This window comes from Vombatus ursinus, unplaced genomic scaffold (assembly GCF_900497805.2).
Source record: "Vombatus ursinus unplaced genomic scaffold, bare-nosed wombat genome assembly UNPS02014832.1, whole genome shotgun sequence".
Taxonomy (NCBI): Eukaryota; Metazoa; Chordata; class Mammalia; order Diprotodontia; family Vombatidae; genus Vombatus; species Vombatus ursinus.
Genome location: NW_020954610.1, coordinates 76409163 through 76435977, shown reverse-complemented (window position 1 = coordinate 76435977; position 26815 = coordinate 76409163). Strand labels below are relative to the sequence as shown.

Sequence of the window (26815 nt, the reverse complement as noted above, 5' to 3'; positions counted from 1 at the left end):
TATTTTAAAGATGAGAAAACTGAGACAGAGCTTAAATGAGTTAGCCAGGGTCACACAGCTAGTAAGTGTCTGAGGCTGGAACTGAACCCATAACTCTCATCCACCATGATTTTACTAACATTTCTCTTGCTTCATAAATACTCTATTTTTAAAAGCCCTTCCTGTTTATTTCAACTCCTGGGTGGGCATTGATTCATTCTATTTTCATGTAGCTCTAATTTTTAACGGCAATCTTACACAAATGATTATTTTAAAATAACCCATTTTAGGTAACCTTCCTACTTTTTCATTTTGAAAAGTTTTAGACTTTGAACAAAATATAATTTGCTAAAAGGACAATTCCTACTAAAATGAGTAACTCTTTGCAAATTCAAATTGAGATAAAAAAACCCCACATTCTAAAACAAGGAAGTAAAAGTTTCCCCAAACTATATTTTAAGTTTTCTGACTTCAAAAAGCATGCTTACCTGCCATCAGCTTTTGGAGAGCACCCTTATCTCCATTAACAGCAGCAGCATGAACTTGGGATGCTAATGAGGAACCACTTAGGACCCAGCTCTCTGAAGTGTTCATAGTTTTCTGAGCCTATGCAACCTGAATCAATTGAGAAAATGTAATTAATGTAATACAAAAGAGTTTCTCACACCACTTCCTCTTTCATTCTTATCATCTCTATGAAATAGATAGATAACATATGTCATCATAAGTCATTCTTTTAGCTTTATTCAAAAAATTTATCCTTTCCATTTATAAAAATGCTCACACTAAAAAAATTTTTCCCTAGTTATGAAATACTACCCTGTTGGTATGGAGATTACATTGAACTCTCAAGTGCACCATAAGCTCAGGCATAAGGTTTCAAACACAGTTTCAGTGAAAGATCGAGTCTGATGTCCCATAACCAATTTAGCTAAGTATGCAGACATTCTTTACCAATAAGTTAGTTGTTAAATAATGAATTCTTTGACTATGGCAACCCATGATCATAACAAAGAAAATATAAATAAAAAGGGTCTTGAATCTTGTGGGGGGAGAGTGGTGGTTGGGCAGAGGCAGTGGGAGAAGGTCCTACTGGAGTAATGGAAAAGGGGGTAGGCCAGACTAGGAATCAGATTTTAGACCCCTAGAAATATTGGACTACACAAAAAGAAACTGTAGTTAGAGCTTTATCTTAAGAACTGAATTGCAACAAACAAGACCAGAAGACAAAAGGAAGCTGTAGTTAAAGTAGAGCTTACTGGTTTTCATAGGCAAGGCAAACAAAGGAATTGGAAGAGTTGGTTTAATTATATGCCTAAAGGCATTAAGAAACATAGTTTCATGGGCTACTTGGTATTCTTATCTTGCAGTGCTCTTAATAAGCATAAACAAAAAGATGACCTATGAGGATAACTGTAGCTAATGCACCAACATCTGTTAGAGCCGGTGTTCTAAACCTTTTCTTGTTATGGACCACTTTGGAGAGTCTGGTCAAGCCTCTGGACCCCTTCTCAGAATACTGTTAGTAAATATATATAATAAATCACATCTATATGATCACAAAGGAAATATTACATTAAAACATAGTTGTCAAAATATTAACAAAAACCAAACAAGTTCATGGACCTCAGGTTAAGAACTCCTTTATTAGTAGATAAGCAGAAAAATTCTATTAAGAACCTGACAAGATCTTCCAACAAAGTCACCATATACCTTTTTATACTCAATGGGAGTATATCAATGGGAGGGTGGGCATGGAAAAGGTATGTTAGCAAATATAGCTCAGTTTTCAGAAAAAGCAGAGGCCAAAGACCTGTAGAATACCCAGAAGACTATGACTGCACTTTATTCCAGGAGAAATCAAAGGCATTAAATATGATGAACACTGGGAAAAATAATTACACACAAAATGAAATTAAATCTTAACAGATAGGAAACATCTGGTTTCTACTCTGGGAGTTATACTAGAATCAGTTGGACTGGACTTAAATACAATTGAACTGCTAGTTAGTTTGATCAAAGGTAAAAAAAAATCACAATTAAATTACAAAAAAAAATGACAAAGGTAAGGAAAGAAGGAAGATACTGCCAACAATTTCAATAAATTCAACCTGGTTATTCAGAGAAGCTGTAAAATGGGAAGTGAAAAAAGGCAAAGATATTGGTCTTATCACCACCCAAGTTTAATTGATATAATGAAATCACCATAATAAGATCAAAAGAGTTCAGAAACTGCCTTAATCAGTAAATACTTTATCTCCTGGCCAAATGGGGAGACATGATAGCCAAGGAAGGGTAACATCAGTTTGAAATATAAACTCATTTATAAAACCTACAGAGGAGAACAGCAGAAGATTACCAGTATCACTTTATAAAATCATGAAAAGCAGTAGAAATGACATCAAGTCTGTAGAAAGCTTGAGGTGCCTCCAAATAGAGCCAAATCACACCAAGGGAATTCACTGGTGAAAATGGCAAGAAAACAACAAATAGGAGAAAATGGAATAAATTTATCAGTATTTTTACAACAATCTATTTTCATATTAGTAACAGAAAAACTACCAAATTTTAACATTTCAATTTCCAATGTGTTATACAAAGAAGTTAATAAGGCACTTATGTTGATGGATTTATTTATTTATTTTAAAATTTTTTATTAATTTATTTTGATGTATCAATAATCACTTCCAAATGCTTTTGAGTTTAAAATTTTTCTCCCCCTTCCTCCCTACCACCCTCCCCAAGATGGCGCACAATCTGATATAGGCTATACATTTACATTCCTATTAAACATATTTTCATATTAGTGATATTGTAAGTAAAAATTAAAACCAATAGGAGGAACCATCAGAAAGAGGAAACAAAACTCAACAGAAGAGAAAAAATATAGCAATTCAACTTCCCTAGTTCTTTCTTTGGATGCGGATAGCATTTTCCATCATGAGGCCTCTGTAGATGCCTTAGATCCCTGTATTGCTGGGAAAGGTTAAGTTTATCAATATTAGTCATCACACAAAATGGCTATTATCGTGTACAACATTCTCTTGGCTCTGCTCACTTCACTCAGCACCAGACCATACAAGTCTTTCTGGGTTTTTTGAAGTCAGCCTGTTCATTATTTCTTATAGCACAATAGTATCCATTACATTTATAAACCACAACTTGCTCAACCATTCCCCAGTTGATGAGCATCCTCTCAATTTCCAATTCTCTGCCACCACAAAAAGAGTGGCTATGAATAATTTTGTACATGTGAGTCCTTTCCCCATTTGTATGATCTCTTTGGGATACAGCCCTAGAAGTGCTATTGCTGGGTCAAAGGGTATGCACATTTTTATAGCTCTTTGGGCATAGCTCCAAATTGCTCTCCAAAATGGTTGGATCATTTCACAACTCCACCAACAATGCATTAGTGTTCCAATTTTCTCGCATCTTCTCCAACATCTATCATTTTCCTGTTTTGTCATGTTGGCCAATCTGATAGGTATGTTGTGGCACCTCAGAGTTGTTTTGATTTGCATTTCTCTAATCAATAGTGATTTAGAGCATTTTTTCATATGACTATAGATGGCTTTAATTTCTTCATCTGAGAACTGTCTGTTCATATCCTTTGACCATTTATCAATTGGGGAATGGCTTATATTCTTATAAATTTGACTTAATTCTCTATATATTTTAGAAATGAGAACCTTATCAGAGACACTGGTTGTAAAAATTCTTTCCCAATTTTCTACCTTCCTTCTAATCTTAGTTGCACTGGCTTTGTTTGTGCAAAACCTTTTCAATTTAATGTAATCAAAATTATCCATTTTGCTTTTCGTAATGTTCTCTATCTCCTGTTTGGTCATGAATTCTTCTGTTCTCCATAGATCTGATAGGTAAACTATTCCTTGCTCTCCCAGTTTGCTTATAGTATCAGCCTTTATATCTAAATCATGAATCCATTTTGACTTTATTTTGGTATATGGTGTGAGATTTTGGTCTATGCGTAGTTTCTGCCATACTCTTTTCCAGTTTTTTCAGCAGTTTTTTTCAAAGAGTGGGTTCTTATCCCAGAAGCTGGGGTCTTTGGGTTTATCAAATAATAGATTACTATAGTCATTGACTACTGTGTCGTGGATATTTAACCTATTCCACTGATCCACCACTCTATTCCTCAGCCAGTACCAAGCAGTTTTGATGATTGCTGCTTTATAATACAATTTAAGATCTGGAATTGCTAGGCCACCTTCCCCTACATTTCTTTTCATTAGTTCCCTTGACATTCTGGACCTTTTGTTCTTCCAAATGAATCTTGTTATTATTTTTTCTAACTTTATAAAATAATTTTTGAGTAGTTTGATTGGTATGGCACTGAATAAGTAAATTAGCTTAGGTAGAATTGTCATTTTTATTATATTAGCTTGGCCTACCCATGAGCAACTGATGTTTTTCCAATTATTTAGATCTGACTTTATTTGTGTAAAAAGTGTTTTGTAATTGTGTTCATAAAGTTCCCGGGTTTGTTTTGGGAGGTAGACTCCTAAATATTTTATAATGTCTACAGTAAGTTTAAATGGAATTTCTCTTTCTATCTCTTGCTGTTGGGCTTTGTTGGTAATATATAGAAATGCTGATGATTTACGTGGCTTTATTTTATAGCCTGCAACTTTGCTAAAGTTGTTTATTATTTCAAGTAGTTTTTAACTTGATTCTCTAGGATTCTCTAAATACATCATCATGTCATCTGCAAAGAGTGATAGCTTTGTTTATTCTTTGACTATTCAAAGACCTTCAATTTTTTTTTCTTCTCTTATTGCTAAAGCTAACGTTTCCAGTACAATATTGAATAACAGTGGTGATAACGGACATCCTTGTTTCACCCCCGATCTTACTGGAAATGCTTCTAGCTTGTCCCCATTACATATTATGCTTGCCGAAGGTTTTAGATAGATGCTATTTATTATTTTAAGGAAGACTCCATTTATAGTTATGCTTTCTAGTGTTTTTAATAGGAATGTGTGTTGTATTTTGTCAAAAGCTTTTTCTGCATCTATTGAGATGATCATGTGGTTTCTGTTAGTTTTGGTGTTGATATGCTCAATTATGCTGATAGTTTTCCTAATGTTGAATCAGCCCTGCATTCCTGGGATAAATCCTACCTGGTCATAGTGTATTATTCTTGTGATAAGTTGCTGTAATCTATTTGCTAATATTTTGTTAAAAATTTTTGCATCTATATTCATTAGGGAAATTGGTCTATAATTTTCTTTCTCTGTTTTGACTCTTCCTGGTTTAGGTATCAGCAGCATATTTGTATCATAAAAAGAAGTTGGTAAGTCTCTTCACCTATTTTCCCAAATAGTCTATATAGTATTGGAATTAATTGTTCTTTAAATGTTTGATAGAATTCACATGTAAATCTATCTGGCCCTGAAGATTTTTTCCTAGGGAGTTCATCAATGGCTTGTTCAATTTCTTTGTCTAAAATGGGGTTATTTAAGTATTTTACTTCCTCTTCTGTTAATCTTAAGTAGATGAATTTAGGAAAAGCACGCTTGACCAGAGAAGGTTTGCACCAAAAAAATTCCTGCTGGAGGTAACACTGTTTTGAAAGCCTTGTGTTACTATTATTATGCATATTTATATATTATGATATATAATATAGATTATATATTTATTTTTACAAAATATCTCTGGAAGTAAATACTGTTCCTCCCCTGGGAAGGAAAGGAAAATCACAAATAATACTATTAACTTAAAAAAGGTGATTGAGAGATCATCAATAATTACTGACTTATATCACCTTTACAAATCTTTGTGAGAATGATCAATACCCATATATGGAGCAAGTTTTTTGAAAATAATAAGAGAATAAACAGGCTTTCACAAATGATTCTCTATAGCAGACTACAGTTTTATAGTCATAATTAACTGAAAGGCACAAAGAATGCAAGATCTCCTTATAATTGTTTGCTGATTAGAAAAAAAAGTATTTGACTCAATAGAGCAAAACACAACCTTAATGGCTCTTACAATAAAGAGTTTTTCATCTATGCCTTAAGATCATACAGGATTCCTTCATAAATGCAATCACGTATATAATCTTACTCCAGGATCCTCTGATTATCAATTTCAAAGGTGTCATGGTGGTCCAGCTGGAAGAGGAATCTCCTATAGTTAGACCCTCAAGATGTCCCCCTTTGGGAACATTGTCCTGATTTCAAACCCCAGAACATTATCAGGGCTCCTCAATGAAATCTATGAAGCAGTAGCAGCTGCTGTAAAGTACAAAGCTATGGATTTGGAGAAAGGGGACCTACATTTGAATCCTTCTTCTGGTATTTACTCCCTGTGTAACTTTGGGTAAGTGACTTCTCAGACCTCAGTTCTCTCATTGGTAAAAATAATAGGACTGGATTGGATCCCTTCCAGCTCTAAATCCTAAAAATATTCAAAAGAAATTGGCATAACAACTTATACAGGAATAAATATGATGAAAATTACTTAATGAACAGGATGAAAATTATTTAATATTCAGAAAACAACAGGCAGCTGAATGTTACCTAGGTACATGAATTTTGGGTAAGGCACTGTAGATGGACAATGAATAAGGCCCAGAATTGAAAGGAGAAGAGAGAGGTAGATTGAAATTGAGAAATTAAGCAGCGATTTTTAATTATCCCAAGTTGATCTTCAGCACCAAGATCTACCTTTAAAAAAAAAAGAAACAACTATTTTTATTCCATTAGCTATTTTCCAATTACCTGTAAAATTTTTTTAACAATTATTTTTTAAAATTTTGTGTTCCAAATTCTTTCCCTTCCTTCTGCTCTTCCCTTCTCCTTGAAAAGGCAAGGAATTTGATTTTGATTATACATGTGACACGAAGTAAAACATATTTCCATATTACAAGGGCCATCTTTTTTTTAACACAAATGTTTCCCCAACAATACTATATTGTTGCAAATGTTAGATTCTATAAAGAATTTAAACTGCAGGTGACTCAAAAGACAATGGAGAGACACAGTAACCCAAGGAGGCTGCAGCATATTTCCAAGGAAGACTTATAGGCAAGATGCAGTAAAGCTGATTAGCATGATTAGAAGAAAAGGTAGACTGCTTTAGGTGTCTAGGTGGCACACTGGATAGAGTGTTGGACTTGAGAGTCAGGAATATCTGAGTTTAAATCTAGTCTCTGACATTCAGTCACTCTGTGAACCCAGGCAAGTCACTAAACCTCTCTTAGCCTGTTAAAAATAGCACCTACCTCCCAGAGTTATTGTGGAAAAAAAACAAATGAGATAACAAATGTACAGTATTTTGCAAATCTTAGAGCACTGTTTAATTGTTTGTTATTATGAGACTGGTCACTTAGTGTAACAGCTCAAGTACTCCACTGGTACCCATGAAATATAAGATTCCCAACATATTTCTAATGTGTTAGAAACAGTCTTTGGAGAGCCCATGGAAGAAAACAGACTAGACTTTTACAGGTTTAAAAAGCATGAATGGTTTGCAAACTGCTCCACTGCACAGAATGCTCCTATCAATGAAATCACAGATTCATTTAGTAAAACTTTTTTTCCTCTCATCTCCTGACACTACATAGGAAAATGCAGACTGATACATTCAGCATGTTCCATGTTTCACATAGCCTAGTACAATGCTGCCAACAGAGGGCCCAAGGCAAAGTTGTTGCTCACCTTCCCTGCCCATCCCCAAATCTTTCCGGAAAGGTTAAAAACAGCATGGTGTAGGAAAAATCACTGGCCTGGGACTGGTTGGTCTCCTAATAGGGATATTGTAGAGGTACACCATGGAAGTAAGAGGATAGAAAAAATATGACCCCTAAACAGTTATGTGACTTTATACAATTCCCAGAATGTACCAGAAAAGCACTTGGGGTGTCCCATTAATGCCCCTCTTTCCCAATTTTCAATCCCTTTGGGTCTCAGTTTCCACATCTGTAAATTAGAGGACAGAGTAGATAATCTCTAAGATCCCTTCAGCTCCAACCCTTTTATTATCCTATGACCAATTTTATGACTGCCTATGTAAATTCACAAGTGGATTTTCTCTGAAATGAAATCTTAGACTTAATCTGATGAGTGTGCTTTGTCCCAAATGCATTTCTATCTGAAATAAATTAGGATTAAGCCCTGGACAAAATAACTGGAAATTAAATCCCTGTCCTATGCTTTCATATGGCCAGCCCAGACAGACTAGGTATACTTGGAAAGAATCCTTCATATTTGAAACACGGGAGGAGAGTTGGAAGCATCAGTAGTTGCTAATTTAGTGAATGCAAGTAGTTAAACACAATGCAATGTTATTCATATTCAGCTATTCAAATAGTTGAAAGGCTTTGGATACAATTGGGCTCCCTAGGCTAAACTGTAAGGTTCCTAAGAGACTTTCACTTCTGTCTTTGCATCCCCACCACTTAACACTTAAATGTTTCTCAACTGGCTTACAGTAAAAGCCTCCAGAGAGAGGGCAAATCAGAGAATTCCAATTTAGTGTCCAATCTATCCTTGGCCGACGAATTACAGCATAAATTTCTGTTCCTGACATTCAAGGTCCTTCACAATCTGGATCCAATTATGTCTTACTTCAAATACTCCCCTTTTAATTCTCTATATTCTAGCCTTACTAGACTACTGTCCATTCTTCTCCTATCTGTATGCCTAGAATGGATTTCCTTCTACTACTCTCCCAGGCTAGCCAATTTCTGCTGAAGTACTTTTCTTTAAGGCCGAATTAAGGTACTGCTTTCTTCACAAAATCTTACCTGATATCTCTCAACATAAAGTGTTTTCTTATCATACTTTGCTTGGATAGGCCCTTTTGCCCTTATCACAATCTCTTTTAGCAGTTATTTGTGTTCTGTTTCCCAAATCCTCACTCCCATTTGATTGTAAACTCCTTAAGAACAAAGTACATGTCATATCTGTCTTTGTATTCCTAGCACTAAGCAAGGTGCTTTGCACATAGTAGGTACTAGTCATAGCTTTGTTGGGAACTGAATTTTCTTTCTGTTGCTATAACATCAGTATTTGGAGCTAGAAAATCCAAACTGGTGGACCAATTTTCAAGGAGTAGCTAATACCCTTGGGCTACTGTTTGGAAAGATATTATTCTTCAGATACAAAAAAAATTTATTAGCCTGACTTAGGTCAGATTGACTGGTTCCAAATAAGTGTCCAGCACCAAAAGTCAAAAACTGCAGTTTCCACTGAAAGCATGCCAATACAACCTCAGAGACTCTCAAGATCTGGCAGAGTTGCAAGACAAATCTCTTCAACCTAGATCATGTTACTCCTTGTCAATGACAAGGATTACTGGATCAGTCTCTAGAGGATAGCTTCCTAATGATGGTAAAGGCATTCACGCTCACATTGTATTGACCCTGAAAGCTAGGGCTGACATTCTGGCAGGAAAGATCCCGGAGGGTTATGTTTCTGAAAGCATTTTTACAGAACCTGAAAACTTTCTTTAGGCTTCAAGCACATCAGTTGTACCCATACTGGAAAGACCTGTGTCACTAAAGATGACTACTGAGATAAACGCGAGTCAGATACTAAAAAGCACGTGTTCTTATGTGCTAGTAAGAATGACCTAGCTACCTTAGGCTAGGGTAGTGCTACTTTTTTGGTGGGGGGAGGGGGTTCGGGGGAGCCAGATTCAGATTCCCTGCCTGGGCTAGCTGGGATTGATGTTAGTTTCCAGTTCTTCCCTTCTCCTTCCCACATACAGGTTTGACCATGTCTGGGTACTGTTCCCAACGAGCAGATGGATGGAGTCCTACCAAAGTCCTTTTATAACACAAATATAGTTTTGAGACTTTAACCAGCGAAAGCAAACACAGAGAAAAAAAATTATAGATCAATTTCCCTAATGAATATTATTGGAAACATTGTAAATAAAACACTAACAAGTAGACTACCGCAAGATGTCACAATGTTTTCTTCCAGTTCCTCCCTCCTGCTTTCTACATCCAGGTTTAACCATACTGACGGATGTGCCCTCCAAACAATCAATATTTATGAGGCACCTACTAGATACCGGGCTAAGTGCTAGGGATACAAAAAGAGGCAAAAGACAGTTCCTGCCCTCAAGGAGCTTGCAATTCCTACAGGAATATGGAAGTCTAGGCACCTTCCCCACCTCTCCAGGCAAGAGAGGAATGGATCTGTGCTGACAGCCCCTTGTTGGGGAGGGGAGTGTTTTTCTTAATTTGTCACCGTGAGACCCCTAAGGAATGGGGTTCCCTCGACAGTCGGTGATAAAGGGATAGCCCCAAGTCCCCCTCAAGGTGATTCCCCGTCTCCCGCGACCCCCGACTCACCCTCACCTCCTCCAGCACCGACATCCCACAGGCAGTTCCACCGAAGTAGGTAAAAGTCCCCCAACCCTCCAGGCCCCCGAGGAATACTTCCGCCTCGAAGCCGCTGCCGGTCTCCGCCGAGTTTGGGAAAGAGGGGCGTTAACGGGACACCCAAGTGCTTTTCCGGTGCATTCTGGGAACTGTAGTTGTGGCTCAGGCGGACAGGCGCTCTCTTATAAGGGTCTCCTTTCCTATTCCAAACTGCTACGCCGGAAAGTGGAGGTAGGGAGTAGGGACGGGGGAGGGCCCGCAGGGAGTGAAATTAGGCTGGCGCCTTCAAGTGCCGCGGTGCCTATCGGGAAAGCGAGTTCTCGGCTTCCTTACCGACCCGTAAGGGCTTCGGGACTACAGTTCCCGGCGTGCTCCGGCGTGGTCAGGACCTGGAAGTGAGGGCGTGCGGGCCCTCTTTGGAAGTTGTCCCGGGTGTTAGTTGCTGGAGCCCCGGGTCGAGAGGACGAGGCGCTGCAGTCGCCTGAGGAGCAGCCGCCGCCGCCCCGCCACCTCCTCCTTCTCCTCTTCCTCCCCCCGGAGCTTGGCCGCCGCCTCCGCCTCTCCCTGCCCGAGACCCCTTCGCTACAATGAAAGCTGCCATCTTCTTGCCCTCCCCCGACCTCCGATGCTCTCTGCTGCTTTTGGTGAGTGGCTGACACCTCACTCCTCCGGCTGCGAGGAGCCGCGACTCCGCCGGAGGCGCAGCTGCCCGAGCCTCCAGAGAGGAGCTGGCCTGGACCCACCCCCGCCGGCGCTCCGCGCCGCCCCCCCCCCCGGCCAGGGTCTCGCTCCCCCCCGCGGCCTGCTCCCGCCGGCCGGGCCGGGAAGGGTGGGGTGGGCCGGGGCCGGGGGCCGGCGGGGGGGCAGGGGCTGAGCCCTCTGTGGCGTGGTGGTGGGGGGAGGCCTGACCACTGGACCCTGGGATGGGAGGAAATCCCCAGGCGGCCCCGGCGCCGGTGGCTCAGGGCGGTGGGCTTGAGACATTTGCGGAGAAGGGAAGGCTGAGGGTCTAGAGCTTGAGTGAAACGCTGCAAGCCGCCCCTTCCCCTCATCAGCACCGGGGGGTGGGGTGGGCAGAGACGGAGGCCCCCTCGGCGCGGCCGTGGAGGCGGGGGAGCCGGGCTCGGGGGCGTGGCCTTGCTCCCTGCGGGGTGGGGGTGGGGGTGCTTGGGGAAGGTCTGTCCGGAAAGGCCGTGGTCGGGGGTGAAGCTGACAGGTGCGGCGGCTGGTTCCTCTCCCTCTCTACCCCTGAAACCATGCCCCTTTGGTGGATCCCTCTGTTGTGGCTACATGTGATTGGTTGGAAACACGGAACTTGTCTGGCTGACACTCTGCCCAGGGGGTGGGGGGACGCGGTGGCGGTGCTATTCCTAGACAGCTTGAACCTCCAAACCCACCTGAACCTTTTCTTTCTTCGCTGTGCACTGTTCGGGGTCGGGAGAATGTACCAGGTCTTCTTCATGTACCCACCCACACTGCCTTTAGATCTGCTGGGACACCCAGAGTTTTTAACTTTTCTCATCTCATTGTATTGAGGACCTTCCCCCATTAATCCATGTCCTCCAAACACACCTTGAGTATAGTGACACCCTAGATGACCCCCTCCTAGACAGGTTAAACTTTGGAAAAGCACCAAGGCTTGCTTGGCCTTTTGTGACACTGGACAGGTACACTTTGAATATTTACCAGAATACTGGGTTAGAAAGTATTCCAACCTCAGTGGAATTGTAGAATGTTAGAGCTGGAAGGGACCCTAGAGAACATTTGCCCATCTTTCTCATTTTTGCAGATGAGCAAATGAGGCTGCGGTTAAAGAATTTACCCAGGCTTACAGTGAGTGTCACTGCTAAGACTAGAATACCATTTCAGTGATAATTTTGGAAGAGAAAGTTTCCCTATCTGGAGTTCCCAACAACAGTGAAATTACAAGTTTCCTATCTGAGACATGAGAGGCCAGTCCCCTCATTTTACAGATTAGGAAACAGATGCCTCAGGAGGTTGAGTTACTTGCTCAAGGTCACAGATATTAAAGGTCTGAGGCAGAATTTGAACCCAGGTCTCCTGACTCCAAAACCAGTGCTTTTTTTCACTGTATCAGGCTACTTGATATAAACTGAAATGTAGTTTGCATAGATAGACTCTCATTCTAAATTGATATTATTACTTGGTGACATGCTAATTTTAGCCACTGTTTATTCTAAATTTATTTTTGAGAAGCCACAATAGATCCATAATGAGATGTGATACGTGACAAGTAGAAGATATGTTCTTTAACTTTACAAAGGCTGTGGTTGAGAGGCTGCTTCTTTCCAAGGTATTCTGGTCTAGAGGTGATGTGACAACAACCCCTTTTATGTAAAAAAGATACTTCTGTGTCCTTTTACAGGACCTGTGGTCCTGTCTTTACAAGTATTCTTTCCACTGGCACAGATCACAACTCATCTGTTTGTGGCTTTGTATATAAAAAGTATGAAGGAGAAAACATAAAAAAAATTAGAAAATATGAAAAATACTGAACAGGAAAACTACTGTACAACAGATAAGAGTTTCTTAGAAGGTTTTGTCTGGTTCAGATCATGGCAACTTGACAGACTTCTTGAAGAAGATTGAGAAAAGATTAATAAGTCACACAATTTCAGAAAACGAACCTTGGATACCCTACTTCAAATCATAAATGAGCAGAAATGCCCTCTGAAACAACATTCCTTAAAAATGCTTTATGCAGCCTCTGCTGGAGGACCTCTGAAAAGGAGAATTCACTGTTTCCTAGATCACTTTTCACTTTTGAGAACTCTACTTATTATGCAGTTTTCCCTTTATTTGTTAAGTTTTGGGAAGTTGAAGGCAAATGGAAATTTGTTTCTTTGCAACTGTACATTGCTTCTGTTTCTGGGGTCTTAGACCAAGTAAAAGAATCTAATGCCTTCTCAGCCCTTTAAGTACTTAATTAAAAACTATAGTATGTCCCTTTCTTTTCCCCTCTTCTCATCTTCCAAGTATTTTTCTCATCCAGGAAAAATATCTTCAGTTCATTTGATATGGTTTCAGGTCTTTTTACTGTCCTGTTCATTCTTTTCTGAATATGTTCTACCTCGTCAAGATTCTTCTTAAAATGTATTCCTAAGAACTGAGCTTAGTACTTTCTTCCATTGTGGTCTGACCAGAGTAGAGAACCTGGGACTGTTACCTGCATTTTTCTGAACATTGTTCAATTCAGTTCAACAAACATTTCTTGGATTTCTGTTTTGTGCAGGTTACTGGGCTTCATGCTAGGGACACAAGGACAAAAATGCCCTTGGAGGCAGGAATACAACATATACACCGATAAGCAAATACAAGAGAATTGCAGAAGGGAGAGATCATTAATAATTGGGTACATCAACAAAGGGTTTAGGACATAGGTTCTTAATCTTTTTTTGTGTCTTGGTCGCTGTTGACAGTTTAGTGAAGTCCATTGACCCGCCCCTTCTCAGAACAATATTTTTAAATGAATAAAATAAAATATTCAGGATTACAAAGGATGCCAATTATGTCAAAGTACAGTTTTCCAGATATAAAAAAAAAAATTCATAGAGCCCAGGTTAAGAACCCCTGATTTCAGAGAAGGTGAAATCTGAGCTGAACCTTGAAGGAAGCTAAGGATTCTGAAAAAGGGAGCATTTCAGGCATCGAGGACTGCTTGTGGAAATGCAAAATGCATGGAGGAGAGGGAAACCCTGAAAAACACAAATGCATGAAGGTAGGAAAAAATATATTGCTGTCAGGGAAGAGTTAATACTCCAGTATTGCTTTGTGTGGGGTTGGGGGGGAGAAGAAGGAAGTAGAAATGAATGATAAAAGTAGGAGAAACTCAAGGAAGGCTTGGAGAAACAGGAAGAGTAGTGGTTATCACTGTCAAAAGCTAAATGGAGATAGTGGGAATAGACCATCCTTTCTAGGAACTTCTAACTATCCTACCCTAAATTCTCTGTTGACTTCCGCTCTTACATTTCCATCTGCCTTTCAGGCATCTTGAATTGAATGTCCAGCAGACATATTGTTATGCCAAGATAGAATTCATTATTTTTTCCCCTAAACCCTGTCCTCCACCTCCCACCATACCTGTTACTGTAGAGGACAACACATCCTCACAGTCCCTCAGGCTTGAGATGTGGGAGTCATCCTGGATTTCTTACTATCTCTCACCCCACATATCAAGCTGTTGCCAGAGCCTGTCAATTTAACCTCAGCAACATCTCTCCAATACTCCCCCTGCTCTCCTCTGACACAGCTGCCACTCTAGTGCAGGCTACCTCATTATTGCAAGAGCCTGCTGGTAGGTATGTCTGCTTCAAGTCTCTTCTCACTCCAATCTATCTCCTCTATTCAGTCACTAAAGTGGTTTTTCTAAAGTGGAGGTCCAGTCATGTCACACATAGACACACACCCCCCTACTCAGTAAACTCCAGTGACTCCCTATCACTTTCAGAATTAAATACAAAATGCTCTGTCATTCAAAGCCCTTCATAACCTAGCCTCCTCCTACCTTTCAAGTCTTCTTACGCCTTACTCCCCACCACATACTCTTCAGTTAGGTAACACTGACTGTCTCATGAACAAGACATACCATCTCTTAGCTCTGGTCATTTTTGTGGCTTTCCTCCATGCCTGGAATGCTCTCCCTCCTCCATTTTCATTACTGACCTCCCTGGCTTTCTTTAATTCCCAAGTAAAATCCCATGTTTTACAGGAAGCCTTCCCCAACCCCTCTTAATTTCAGTGATTTTCCTCTGTTAATTAGTTCCTATTTATCCTGTGTATAGCTTGCTTTATACGTATTTGTTTGCATGTATCTTCCCTCGTTAGATTGTAAGCTCCTTGAGTCCAGGAACTGTCTTTTGCCAGAGAAAGGAAGTGATAGAGCAAGTTACTAGAGAAGGATGGAAGGGAATGGGGCCTAGGGCACAAGTGAAATTGTTGACCTTCACAAAAAAGGACCTCCTTTTTCTCTGAGTTTGGAGCAAAGGACTGTGAAAATGTATATGAAAGTGTTGAGAGAGTTCAAATTGGGCCTTTATTTTCTCTATGTAAAGTAAGAAGGCACGATGTGTTTTTTTTCCCCCCAGAAAGAGAAAGAGGAGTAGTTTTAGGGAATGGAGTAAAGAAGTTTGGAATACTCTATATTAACTTTTTTTCACCTGACACGTCCTACTCTTCACTCATGAGCTTGCAGTCCATTATAATGTGCCAATATTTTTCACCTGAATTGTTGTCTAGCCATATTTCTCCATCTTATATTTCTGTAGTTGAATTTCCAAATCTAAGAGTAAGGTTTTATATTTATACTTATAAAATTTTACCTTTTTAGATTTGGTTTATTCTAGATTGTAGGCAATTGAGGTTTTTTGATCCTGACTATTGAAGTTTTTTGATTAGCCAATGTTAAAACCTCTCCCAATTTTTTATGTCAACCAAAAGCTTGAAAAAGATGCTATCTATAACTCTACCTAAGTCATTCATAGAAATGTTGACTAGAATAGGGCCAAAGGCAGAATCTTGTGGCATTCCTCTAGAGACCTCCCTTCAGGTTGACATCTACCCATTAATCAGTCACTACTCTGTTGGTGTGCTTGTTTATTTAATCAGTTCTCTTATTTACCTAACTACACTGTCTAGTACATATCATTTAATCTTATCTACAATAATATCATGGGAGACTTTGTCAGTAAATTAAAAAATTAAGCCTATAGGAAAGTTAATGCGAGTACAAGTCAGCCTGGGTTTTTAACTAAATATTCACTAAGGAAATTGAACTTTTTAATAATAAGGTTGTCTGTTCAGTCAGCAGGTAGTTAAATGCTTTCTCTGAGCAAAGCATTGTGGTAAGCATCATATAAGGTATAAGTCTCTGGTTTCTGCACTCAGGGAGCTTAGAATCTCATTTCGAAGACGAGGCATAGACATATGAAAATATGAGAAACGTGACTCTTCAGGTGAGAGGTACAGACAATAAATGCCATTGGAGGACAGTGATAGGAGAGACAGTGCAGGCTAGTAGATCCCTGGACCTAAAACTAAAAAACCATCTTTCTTGTTTCTGTTTTGCTATTTACTAGCAGTGTGACTTCTAGTCAAGTCACTTCACTTTTCTTGGCCAGAGTTTCTTCATCTGCATAATGAGGACATTTAACCAGATGATCTCTAGTTCATTGTTGTGGAATTTTTTTGGGGGGGGGGGGGGGGTGCAGGGGAGGGGGGAAGCAGGTTTAGTGGGAAGGATGAGTTTCATTATGGATGTGTTAAGTTTAAGATGCCAAAGAGGCATCCAGGATGACATTAAGCTCTGACATTCTTGGATTCTGAGAGGTCACTATAAGTTAACATAGTCAGTTAAAGCTTCTAGGAGTAAGGTGAAAGTTGCACTGAAATTAGAAAGATGACTAAGAGTTGAATGGGCAAAGATAAGGAGCTTGGAAAGATTTTAAAAAAGAGGAGTTAAAGGAACAAAGGGAAGGGAATGTGCATGTTATGTTGGGGACAGTGAGCAGGTTAACTTAAAACTGAACATTTGTGTTGTAGGAAGTAAGAAGTAGGTAGGTTAGAGTCATACTGTGTAAGTCTCTTGAATCCTAAGCTTAACAGTTTGGTCTTGATTCAGTAGGCTTTAGTAATCCACTGAAAGCTCATCAGCAGGATACTGGTGGGATAAAAGTGATCGGATAAAAGCTTAGAAAATTATCGTGGTAGATGTGTGCAACAAGCTTTGGAGCAAAGAGATTCTGAAGATAGGACTTTATTTTAATAGGCCAGATATGAGGATGGCAAAGTGAATGGAAAGAAAGTGATTGTTGCAAGAGAAAGTAGAGAGGAGTATCAATCAACTGGAATATTGGGGCCTAAAGGATGAATGAGCAGGGGATAAGAGAAGACTAATGTGAAAAATGACTTTTAAGTTCATTTTATGTTGAAGAGGGGGTAGATCGTTTATCTCATTGTGACTAGTAAATTATTTTAATCCTCTTAGAGTACAGAATGTTTTACTATATGTGTTATCACTAAGATTCAGGGCAGACTAACAACAGATTTTTGAGGTCATTGGTTTACATCCCATCTATTCTCCTTTAGGACTTTGCTCCATCAGTCATCTCTTCTCCCTTATGCATCTCCAGTCTCCCCTTTGTTGGTTCCTTCTCATTTCTATGCGAACATGCTTAGGTGTCTTTTGTTTAGAAAACACCTTTCCTTGCCTATTCTCCATGGGTTGTGTAGTCCTTGCTGTGGTTACGTATTAACATAGGATCAGAAGTTTAAAGCCAGAAGGACTTTACATGTCCTCTAGTTCAACCTTCTCATTTTATAGATTAGGAAACAGAGTAGATCTAAATCACATTTTGTGGTCTTTTGCGTAATTCTTTCCCAAGATTATGTCATTTTAAGTTTGTGTTTATTTGCCTTGTTAAAACAAAATTTAAGTATAAAAAATGATGGCTTTATCTCACAGAGTCTGTGAAAACAAGATTTCAAAATAATTACAATGAACAATTACAATTTTCCATAAAAGTACTTTATGTTCTCAGCAAATACTGTTGTAGAAATTAATGAGGCGTTATCTGTCATCCCGTGGAAGTACAGAATAGGATTAAAAATGTCTTCTTGGCACACTTTAAGGACAACAAGGTCTTATGTTTTCTCTTGTGATGAGCTGACATTATGTTGGACAAATATCTTTACCTTTCTGGGCCATAGTTTCCTCATCTGTAAATGAGAGAGTTAGACTTTTAAGAGCATTAGGCATCTTCCATTTCTGTGACTCTGTGATGGTAGTCCATTTCTCAATTTATTCATAGCTAAACTTCTTGGGGAAAGAAAAAATCCACCTAGCTCATTGGTTCCACTTCCTCCTCACCCACTCTCTCTACAACCCTTTGCAATTTGACACCTTAGTTTTCTCTTCCTCCCTTATTTTTCCTTCTCAATCTCCTTCACTCTTTCATCTTCCTGACTCTTCCCTTTTCCAAGGTTTCTCAAGGTTTTGTCCTTAGTCGTCTTTTGTTTCTTTAAATTCTTTTCCTTGCTCATATCATTTATTCCCATAGTTTCAGTTCCCCCAGATTTCTACCTCCAAACTTGATTCTTCTCATCACCAGCCTTGTATCTCTAACTTTGTACAAGACATGGATATCCCATTGATAGCTCAAACTTAATGTATGTAAAACAGTTTGTCATTCACTCAGAATATGTTTTTCCTTCAAAGTTTACTATTTTTGTTGGTGGTACCACCATTCACCTACTCACATAATTGGAACTTTGGTATTGTGTTTGAGTCTTTCTTCTCCCTCTCCTTTCATATCTAGTTAGCTACCAAATTTTGTTGATTCTATCTCAGCCTTACCTCTGCTTACTTTTCTGTATTCCAAGTTCTAACCCCTGAATACAGGCCCTTATTAATTAGTACTCACCTGGAGAATTGCAATGGTTTGGTAATAGGGGAACAAGAGAGGGAAACAAATATTTATTAAGCAACTACTATGTGCCAGGGACTCTTAATAAGCACTTTACAAATTATTTCATTTAATCCTCACAGCAACCCTGGGAGGTAAGTGTTATTATTGCACCCATTTGACAGTTGAAGAAACTGAGGCAGACAGAGGTTAAGTGACTTGTTTAGGGTCACACAACTAAAAATCTGAGGTCATATTTGAACTCTGTCCTTTCTGATTCCATACCCACCACTCTATCTGCTTAGCTGCCTCAGTAGGTCTTTGTCAGCTTTGTTCTCCCTTCAGTTGTTCTGCCTGTTGTTGCCAGACTGATATCTGATCATCAGTCTGCACAGGGTCCTCCAGTGGTTCTCTGTTGCCTATTAAAGTTCAGCTTTTTAGCTTAGCATTCAAAGTTTTCTACAAACTGTTGTTATATTAACTTTTCCCCTCCTATAATTGTCTTTTTTTTATTATGAACTTGACGATCATCAACAAGCAAACATTTCAGTATACAAAGAAAAAAAGAGATGTCTGCATAGAAATTAGGAACTTCTGTTACATAACACACCTTGAGTTTTTCCTTTCCTTTGTCTTTCTCTATTTGTTGTTTGTCAGTTAGTTATGTCTGACTCTTCGTGACTCTCTTTGGGGTTTTCTTGCAGAAATACTGAAGTGGTTTGCCATTTCTTTCCCCAACTCATTTTACAGATGAGGAATCTGAGGCAGATAGGGTTAAGTGACTTGCCCCAGGTCAAACAGCTAGTAAATGTCCTGGCACACTATACACTTTGCCATCTAGTTTCCTTTCTTCTTTCCTTTTCTTCATACTATTTCCTATCCCAGGAATGCTTTTTGACTCCAGCATAACTCAAATACCTCCTCTTTTGTGAAGCCTTTCTTGGTCCCTTAGACCTAGTCAGTTATGATCTTTTCCCCCTTGTACCTCACATTTATCCCTTTGTTGCGCTTGATATTGTATTATTTCAATTATAGTTATTTGCATATATATATATATATATTTATCCTTCTGTTAGACTATAAATAAGCTCCATAGGATTAGGAGCCCTGTCTTATCTAAATTTTATATCTCCCTCAAAATGTAGCCTCATTCACTACACAGGAAATTAATGTTTGTTGAATTTGAAACTTAACGTGAATGGTTACTATGTACATGTTCTGTGAATATCACATGTATGTATCTTACACTTGGAATAGCAAAAAATATATCTTTATGCCCCATCTGTTCACTGGTGACAGTATATAAGAAGAGATAAGTAGGTTACTTATATAAGGTTAGGATTACATGAGTGTTTGAGACACTATAAAAACATTTATTTGAAATTGTCTACCCTTAAACATGCTCTTTATGTCAGTCTTTTGGTGGCAAAGATTTGTTCTTATGTGGTGATTTTTTTTCCTCTTACTAAATGACACTTTCATCTCTGGAGAAAGATTATATATTTCTATAAAATAATCATTTTTCAAGCAGCTAGTCATTTATAATAAGTCAGAGATTTATTTTAAAAATGATTTTGAGTGCTCAGGTAATTGAGAGTGATGGCTTTCCATGCAAAGGAAATGATACCTTTCATCCTACACAACACAAGATGTATTTGCTCCATTTTTATTATACCACTTAGCAAGAAGACTCCCTTTACTTATATTAGTATTTTAAAATGTTTGTATTAAAAGCAAAAATATATACTATGATTTTTATTTATATCAATCTTAATTGCGCTTCACTATTTTGACATCTGTGTCACAACTTATAGGAAAAAATGTGATAAGTAATTCAAGGAACCATTAATTATTTAGTTCTTACATAATAAAGAGTCACATTACTATAATTCACATTACAGATGGCCAAAAAAGCCCCATAAGCACCATATGTTAAAACTCAGAAAGGTTGTCAGTGCAGTGGCCATACACCTCTAAATCACACCCCATGGTGCAAAAGGGTGACTGCAAAAGTCAGATGCTGACAGCCCACTACTCTTCCTCTGTTTATTATTTTAAATATATATATATATATTGGCAGTCATGCCGGAAAATCTAACCAGTGAGAACGTATATCTAGTTGTATAGCCTATAATTCATTATTTTTGGAAGTAAGTAACCCTTAAGTCACGTGATATGTGGACAAATCTTGTACCTGGAATTGCTGGAAGAAGAATCCAAATTCTGTATATATGCTTAGAGTATACAAAGTATTAGAATGCCTACAGTAATTAAATGCCCTTCACAAAGTCCTGCTGTGATGCTTTTCCATGGCTTGGAGGTGACTCTGGGTTTTTAAAGGCTATGCCAGTGGTATGCAAGGTTTGAAAGATTCTGCTGATTGAAAGACCTCTAGTAGCATCTCAGCAACATGCCATATATGTTCTCTGAAGACCAGACTAAATAAGTATGAAGAGGCTTCCAACATCAGTAGTCAAGCCACTGAATAATTAATATTTTGGCTGTGGCAATCTGAAACAAAGACAGTTACAAACTAGCCCTCTGTCTTGTTTGGTTCCTTCTACTTTTGTAGTGTTGAGGTTGGAGGATGCTGGGAACTACAGCTTTTAGACCCATCCAAAACATTACTTAATTAGATTGGTGCATTTGACATAAGATCCTTGTCCATACATGCTGTGAACCATATCAGGATTGATAGTCTTGTTATTAAATAAGACCAGAACATATGAGGAAGTTGTAGATAAGCAAAGAATGGCATATAAGCTCTCCTTGCAGGAAGGCAAATAAGAGTCAGCAGTTTTTGTCATATGTTCAAAGAATGAAACATAATTATGTGTCATAGGAAGTCAGGTTGTATTGGTATAGCAAAATACAGTCTTAAAGACTGTCAGTGAAATAGCTCTTGTGTATGTGTTGAGATCACACAAGATTTCATCATAGTTGCATCAACAGTAATATCTTTATTCAGCCCTTCAATTTATCATTAAGTAAAATGAAAACATAGATTTGCCAATAGTATTTGCTGAGGTCATGGAGAATATACAGCATAGAGTTCAAATGGATAAAGGATTCCCCATAGATAGAGTTGTTCTCATTCTCTGGTTCTCATTTGAGGATGACATTGTGCTGATTGTTGGATCAAGTTCTAGAATACTGAAATGTCTCCTAAATAGCTTGACAACTCAAAATTCTACTTCAGAATTACATAGGAATACTCTAGTAGATGAAGAATGCAGTTGGATGGACAGCTCACTGAATTAGCTCATTAATATTCTGTGTATCTTAAACCCTGCAGATGGACAGTGACTTAGAATTGAATTGCTTTAAGGAAACAGTACTCTATTCTCAATGACCCTAAGCTTTTCCCATAAACAAAAGTTCATTTTAAAAAAAAAAATTGAGGGGCAGCTAGGTGGCACAGTGGATCGAGCTCCAGCCTTGGAGTTAGGAGGAACTGAGTTCAAATCTGGCCTCAGACACTTGACACTTACTAGCTGTGTGACCCCGGTCAAGTCACTTACCCCCAATTGCCTCACCGAAAAAAAAAATCTTAAAAAAAAAAAGGAAAAAAAATGCCCACATCTCTCCCTTAACCATCCTTTATATCAAAGAACAAGAAAGAGGGGAAAAACAGGTCAGTAAAGCAAACTAATACATCAGTCAGATTGAATATTATATATGGAGTTCTGCACTCATAATCTGGTCCTGCCTCTAGTTCCCCAAACCCCCAAAAGAGATAGAGCAGTACCTTTTTTTTTTTTTAAATGTTATATGACTTGTGAGGGCCTCATTTTGTTCCAGTCCTAAGCCTGAACCATCTGTCTGCTCTGAATCAGCCCTGGCTCAGAACACTCTTTTTTTTTTTAAGAAATGAAGAAATTGAGGCCCATAGAGGCCAAGTAACTTAACACTCTTTTCCAGACCAAAAAAATGCATTTTAGTGCTATGTTAGTAGTATTTAAACTGCAAGTTACCAGTCTTCTCAATGCCATATTTAGCAGAGCTACAAGTGCCACAGAATTGCACCAGTAGAATAGCTCCAGCTCTGCCTGAGGAGTAATTTTGAGCATTTTAGTTAAAGGGAACAATTAACTTCAACTATGACACTTTGAAGTTGTTTATGACATATCTCTTCACTTTCTCATATTATCTGTATATTTTAGAATTAGATTAATGTTCTTAGAATATTACTTAATGCTTGTTAAATATTAGTCTTTTGTAACCACCATAAAAATTTCAAATTAGCAGACATTATTTATTGATTTACTTTATCAGTTTAGGATCAGACTGGAGGAACAAAGGTGTTCTCCCTGAGGCAGCTGGTGTACTTTACTACTCTTATGTAAATACTTCACAGAACATATAGATTAGGTTTTGCACATTACAGAAGTTTTTTTTTTAATATATAGAATGCAGAAGGATTAGTTTTCCCTGTATTTTTCCTTAAAATAGTGGTCTACACCATGAATTTTACATATTTAGAGATGGACTAGAAAAACTGAAATAGTGATTGGCTAACTGATGATAGGATTATCTAAACCTGTGGTTATATCACTTATATCAGGATGCCATGTATCTCTGATTTTTTAGGTATTGGTACTTCCTTCCACTAGAAATTACCTCTACAATTTAGCATTTGGCATCAGTAGGAAAAGTCATTGCTTTAAGACTATGATAAATCTCTCCAAGCAAAGCTAGACTGGTCGTACCTATCAGGTGACAGAACCAGATGCATGGTTTATCATCAGGCCCATACTTAATGCCTTTCCAGCCTGCCAGAGCTCATGCTCTACTAATGTAGCTGTCCTTCAAAAGAGAACCTCAGAGTCAGGTCCCATGTCATGATAAAGCTTTGAAGCAGAACTGTAGTTGGAGATTACTTGGGCAAGGAAAACCATGTTACTCATTAATTTTCAAATACTATTGACAGGTTATCCTCATCCTCTTTATATATAATTGTTGTATTGGGTTACTTTGAACATTTATTAAGAGCCTTCTCTGTTTCATACTGGCGTAATAGATAACATCTTTAGATAAGTCAAAATTCCTAGGCTCATAGGAACTTATTAGGGGGATACGATCTATGCTGACTTATCCTGGATCACAAGAGAGGTGCTGACAGCAAGCTCGATAAGGCCAGAGGGAGTTAAGGTCGTTACAGATTATGAAGATCAGATGAGGAATAGTGGGGACAAGAGGATCTTTGAAATACCTTTCAGTCTTCTGATATTCTTAGTATGTTTTGGAAGAGGTTGCATTTAAGTTAGACTTTAAAGGCTGTGAAGTGGGAAGAAGGGGAAGAGGCAATTGTAGGCAGTAGTAGGGCAAAAGTATGAAAGGGGCAAAGCATTGGATGGGCACTTGAGGGGCAGTGAGTCGTTGATTTTGTCGGAAGGTAGGTTAGTAGTAGGAGATAATGTGGCAGAGGAACCAATAATGTTGGCACCAATTTGCAAAGGGACTTTTACTGTACTTTATGGCCTTTGTACTTGTTCTTGTTTCATGTATGATTTGAAGCTGAATTGTAAGCTTTTCTTTTTGAAGATAGGGATCATGCTATACTTTTCTGTTTCTCCACAACAACCAACAGTGTTGGAAGCATAATAGATACTCAATACTTAGAAGTTGGTTGATGTTTTAAAATAATAATAATAATAATTATAGTAATATCTGGCATTTTGTTAGATACTCCTTATGGGTAATTATTTAGCTTAAAACAGAACTAAAACACTGGTCTTTTCATCACAGATAATGCTCTTAAACTCAGGCAGCAATTAGACAAATGATTGTCATTGCTACCATTTTTTTTTTTTTTTTTTTGCATTAGAAAGTAGGTTGCTCATTTTGTTCCAAGCTAGTGACAGGGTAAATCTTTAAAAATGCCTTGCCATACCTTGTTCTCGTATGTGTGTCTTGAATAGTGATGTGACTTAAGATGCTTCAGCTTCTTCAAAAATTTTGTGATTTCATTATTGTGGGGCTCCTTTGAATGAATCAAAGCCCCTCATTACTTTAGTAGGCCATCTTCATGAATTACTGTGGCTAAAAAAATATTCTTTATCCAACGGACAGATTTCTGGTTGTGGACTTCTTTAAGCCAGGTTAAACTTGTCATTGGACAAGAGACATATGTTCTATCACTGCCCTTTTCTAAATCCATACTTTAAACCTTTCTATCTTGGTAGTACCTTGAATGTACGGGAGTTTGCAGTTTACTAGAATGGTCTTGATGAATCTTGATGAACTAGAAGTAGGGCTTGAGTTGGATAGAATAACTTAAATATTCCTAAAATAAACAAGTTAACCCAGGGCTGTAAATTCTGTGTCCACCAGAGACATATTTTGGTAAGGTTTTCTAGGTCTTTTAACATTATCTGGCTACCAGAGCTGCATACGACCTGTTCATCTGTTATTTTATGGTCTGATTACATGACCTGGCCCACTTCCTTTTCTGGTTATACATTTCTTTGATGGGTATTTTTTATACCACTCACATTGGGGTTCAATAAATGTTTGTTGATGAAATTTATAGAAAATTCTGAGAAAGGGTAGTATTGCACATATATATGTGTTTTAATATAGGAAGTACAATGCATAGGATTCAAACATTGAAGGTTATTCTAGTTGAAGTTTATTATACTTGATGTTCATTTAAGCAATGGGAAAAGCCATCAATAAAAAAATAACTTTTGCCTGTTTGTGAGTAGAGTTTCCTTGTGGTCAGCCAAACAGTAATGTAATCTTTATGGTGTATATCAGTATATATACCAGAGTTTTCAGTGAGTTCAGAAATTTCAACACAGTAGTCCTATTTAGTATAATTACTGTTGTCTTTTTTGTTGTAGCTGTTGGTATTTTTTCCAAATACAGAAACTAAGATGTATCATTAGTAATTAATGTTTTGGTATAGTTGGATTTAAAAATTGTGATTTTGTTCTTAATTGATATTAACTGTTGGAGAAATTTCCTTGTTCATGCTAAATAAGCTGGCTTAGAAACCACAGTCCATGCAACAATGAGGATAACACATTGCAAAATTATTATTATTTTTTTTTACCAGACATAATTTCATTGGTGTAGGGAACCCTAAGTGAGGAACTTGATTTAACAATGCATATTCTTTGTGATTTATTCTTGAGAGCTTTGTGGGGCACTGAGATGTTAATTGATTTGTCTAGTGTTATACAACCTGCATGTATTAGAAGCAAGACTTGAACTCTTCTTTATACCACACTATGGAGCATATGTAATTATTATTTAACAAAAAAAAAATTTAGATATGTGGACTTTGAGAATTTTCTAATTTTAAGAGCCTTGAAATTATACACAAGTAAAATTTTCTCCTCATCTTATCCACATCTGCAAATTTTCTATCCACTACTTCTGTCTATTTCCACTAATGGTATACTTTAACTTATGTACTTTAACTTAATGTATGCTTGCCTTTTTTCATCCAGCCTGGGATAGTAGACAGAGCATTGAGCCAGAAGTCAGGAGACCTGGGTTCTAAAGCTGTGAGCCATTTGCTGAGAGTTCCTTTTGCTGGTCTCCTCATCTCACATCATTCAGTTCTCTTTCCTCACCATTTCCTCCTTTACCTCTTATCAAATACAAAATCCTCTCATAGGCACCCATAGCTCTTCATAACCTAGTCTTCTTCCTCTCTTCACCACACCCTTCCAGTCTTCTTTCACATTAAGGGTGTACCTTCCCCACTTCCCACTCCCCCAAAACTCTTTGATCCAGTAACACTGGCTTCCTTGTTTTCCTCCAAGACACTGAACTTTGGTCATTTTCACTTGCTTTCTCCCATCCTATGTCTCCTTGCCATGGCAAACGCCTCTATGTGGACCTTTGATTTCATTCCATTCCGTCTTCTCTAGATTGACTCCTATCATCCCTATTCTCTTATGAATCTTCATTCTCTCCTTATTTACTGTTTCCTTCCTGCCTACAAACATGTCTATGTCTCCCTCAGCTTTAAAAAAAATTCTCACTTGATCCTCCCATCACCCTAACTGTTCTATATCTCTTCTTTCTTTTGGGCAAAACTCCT

The 26815-nt window shown here is 38.3% G+C and overlaps 2 protein-coding genes across 3 annotated transcripts in view; one reads left to right on the top strand and one right to left on the bottom strand.

Moving 5' to 3' along the window:
- The window catches only part of LOC114025749 (inversin-like), a 223771-nt gene extending 213094 nt beyond the window's left edge, over window positions 1-10677 (bottom strand). The window contains exons 1-2 of one of the 2 annotated variants that reach the window (XM_027839236.1): window positions 10310-10677; window positions 468-594 (exon numbers count right to left, since the gene is read on the bottom strand). In XM_027839236.1, coding sequence (XP_027695037.1) covers window positions 468-573 — 106 coding nt within the window. In that variant the 5' untranslated portion in view covers window positions 574-594; window positions 10310-10677. The remainder of the gene's footprint in view (window positions 1-467; window positions 595-10309) is intronic. The other variant, XM_027839238.1, reaches the window with a different exon arrangement.
- Window positions 10678-10838: 161 nt separating this feature from the next.
- Window positions 10839-26815, top strand: part of LOC114025751 (endoplasmic reticulum resident protein 44) — a 119039-nt gene continuing 103062 nt past the window's right edge. The window contains exon 1 of the mRNA XM_027839241.1: window positions 10839-10983. Coding sequence (XP_027695042.1) covers window positions 10927-10983 — 57 coding nt within the window. The 5' untranslated portion in view covers window positions 10839-10926. The remainder of the gene's footprint in view (window positions 10984-26815) is intronic.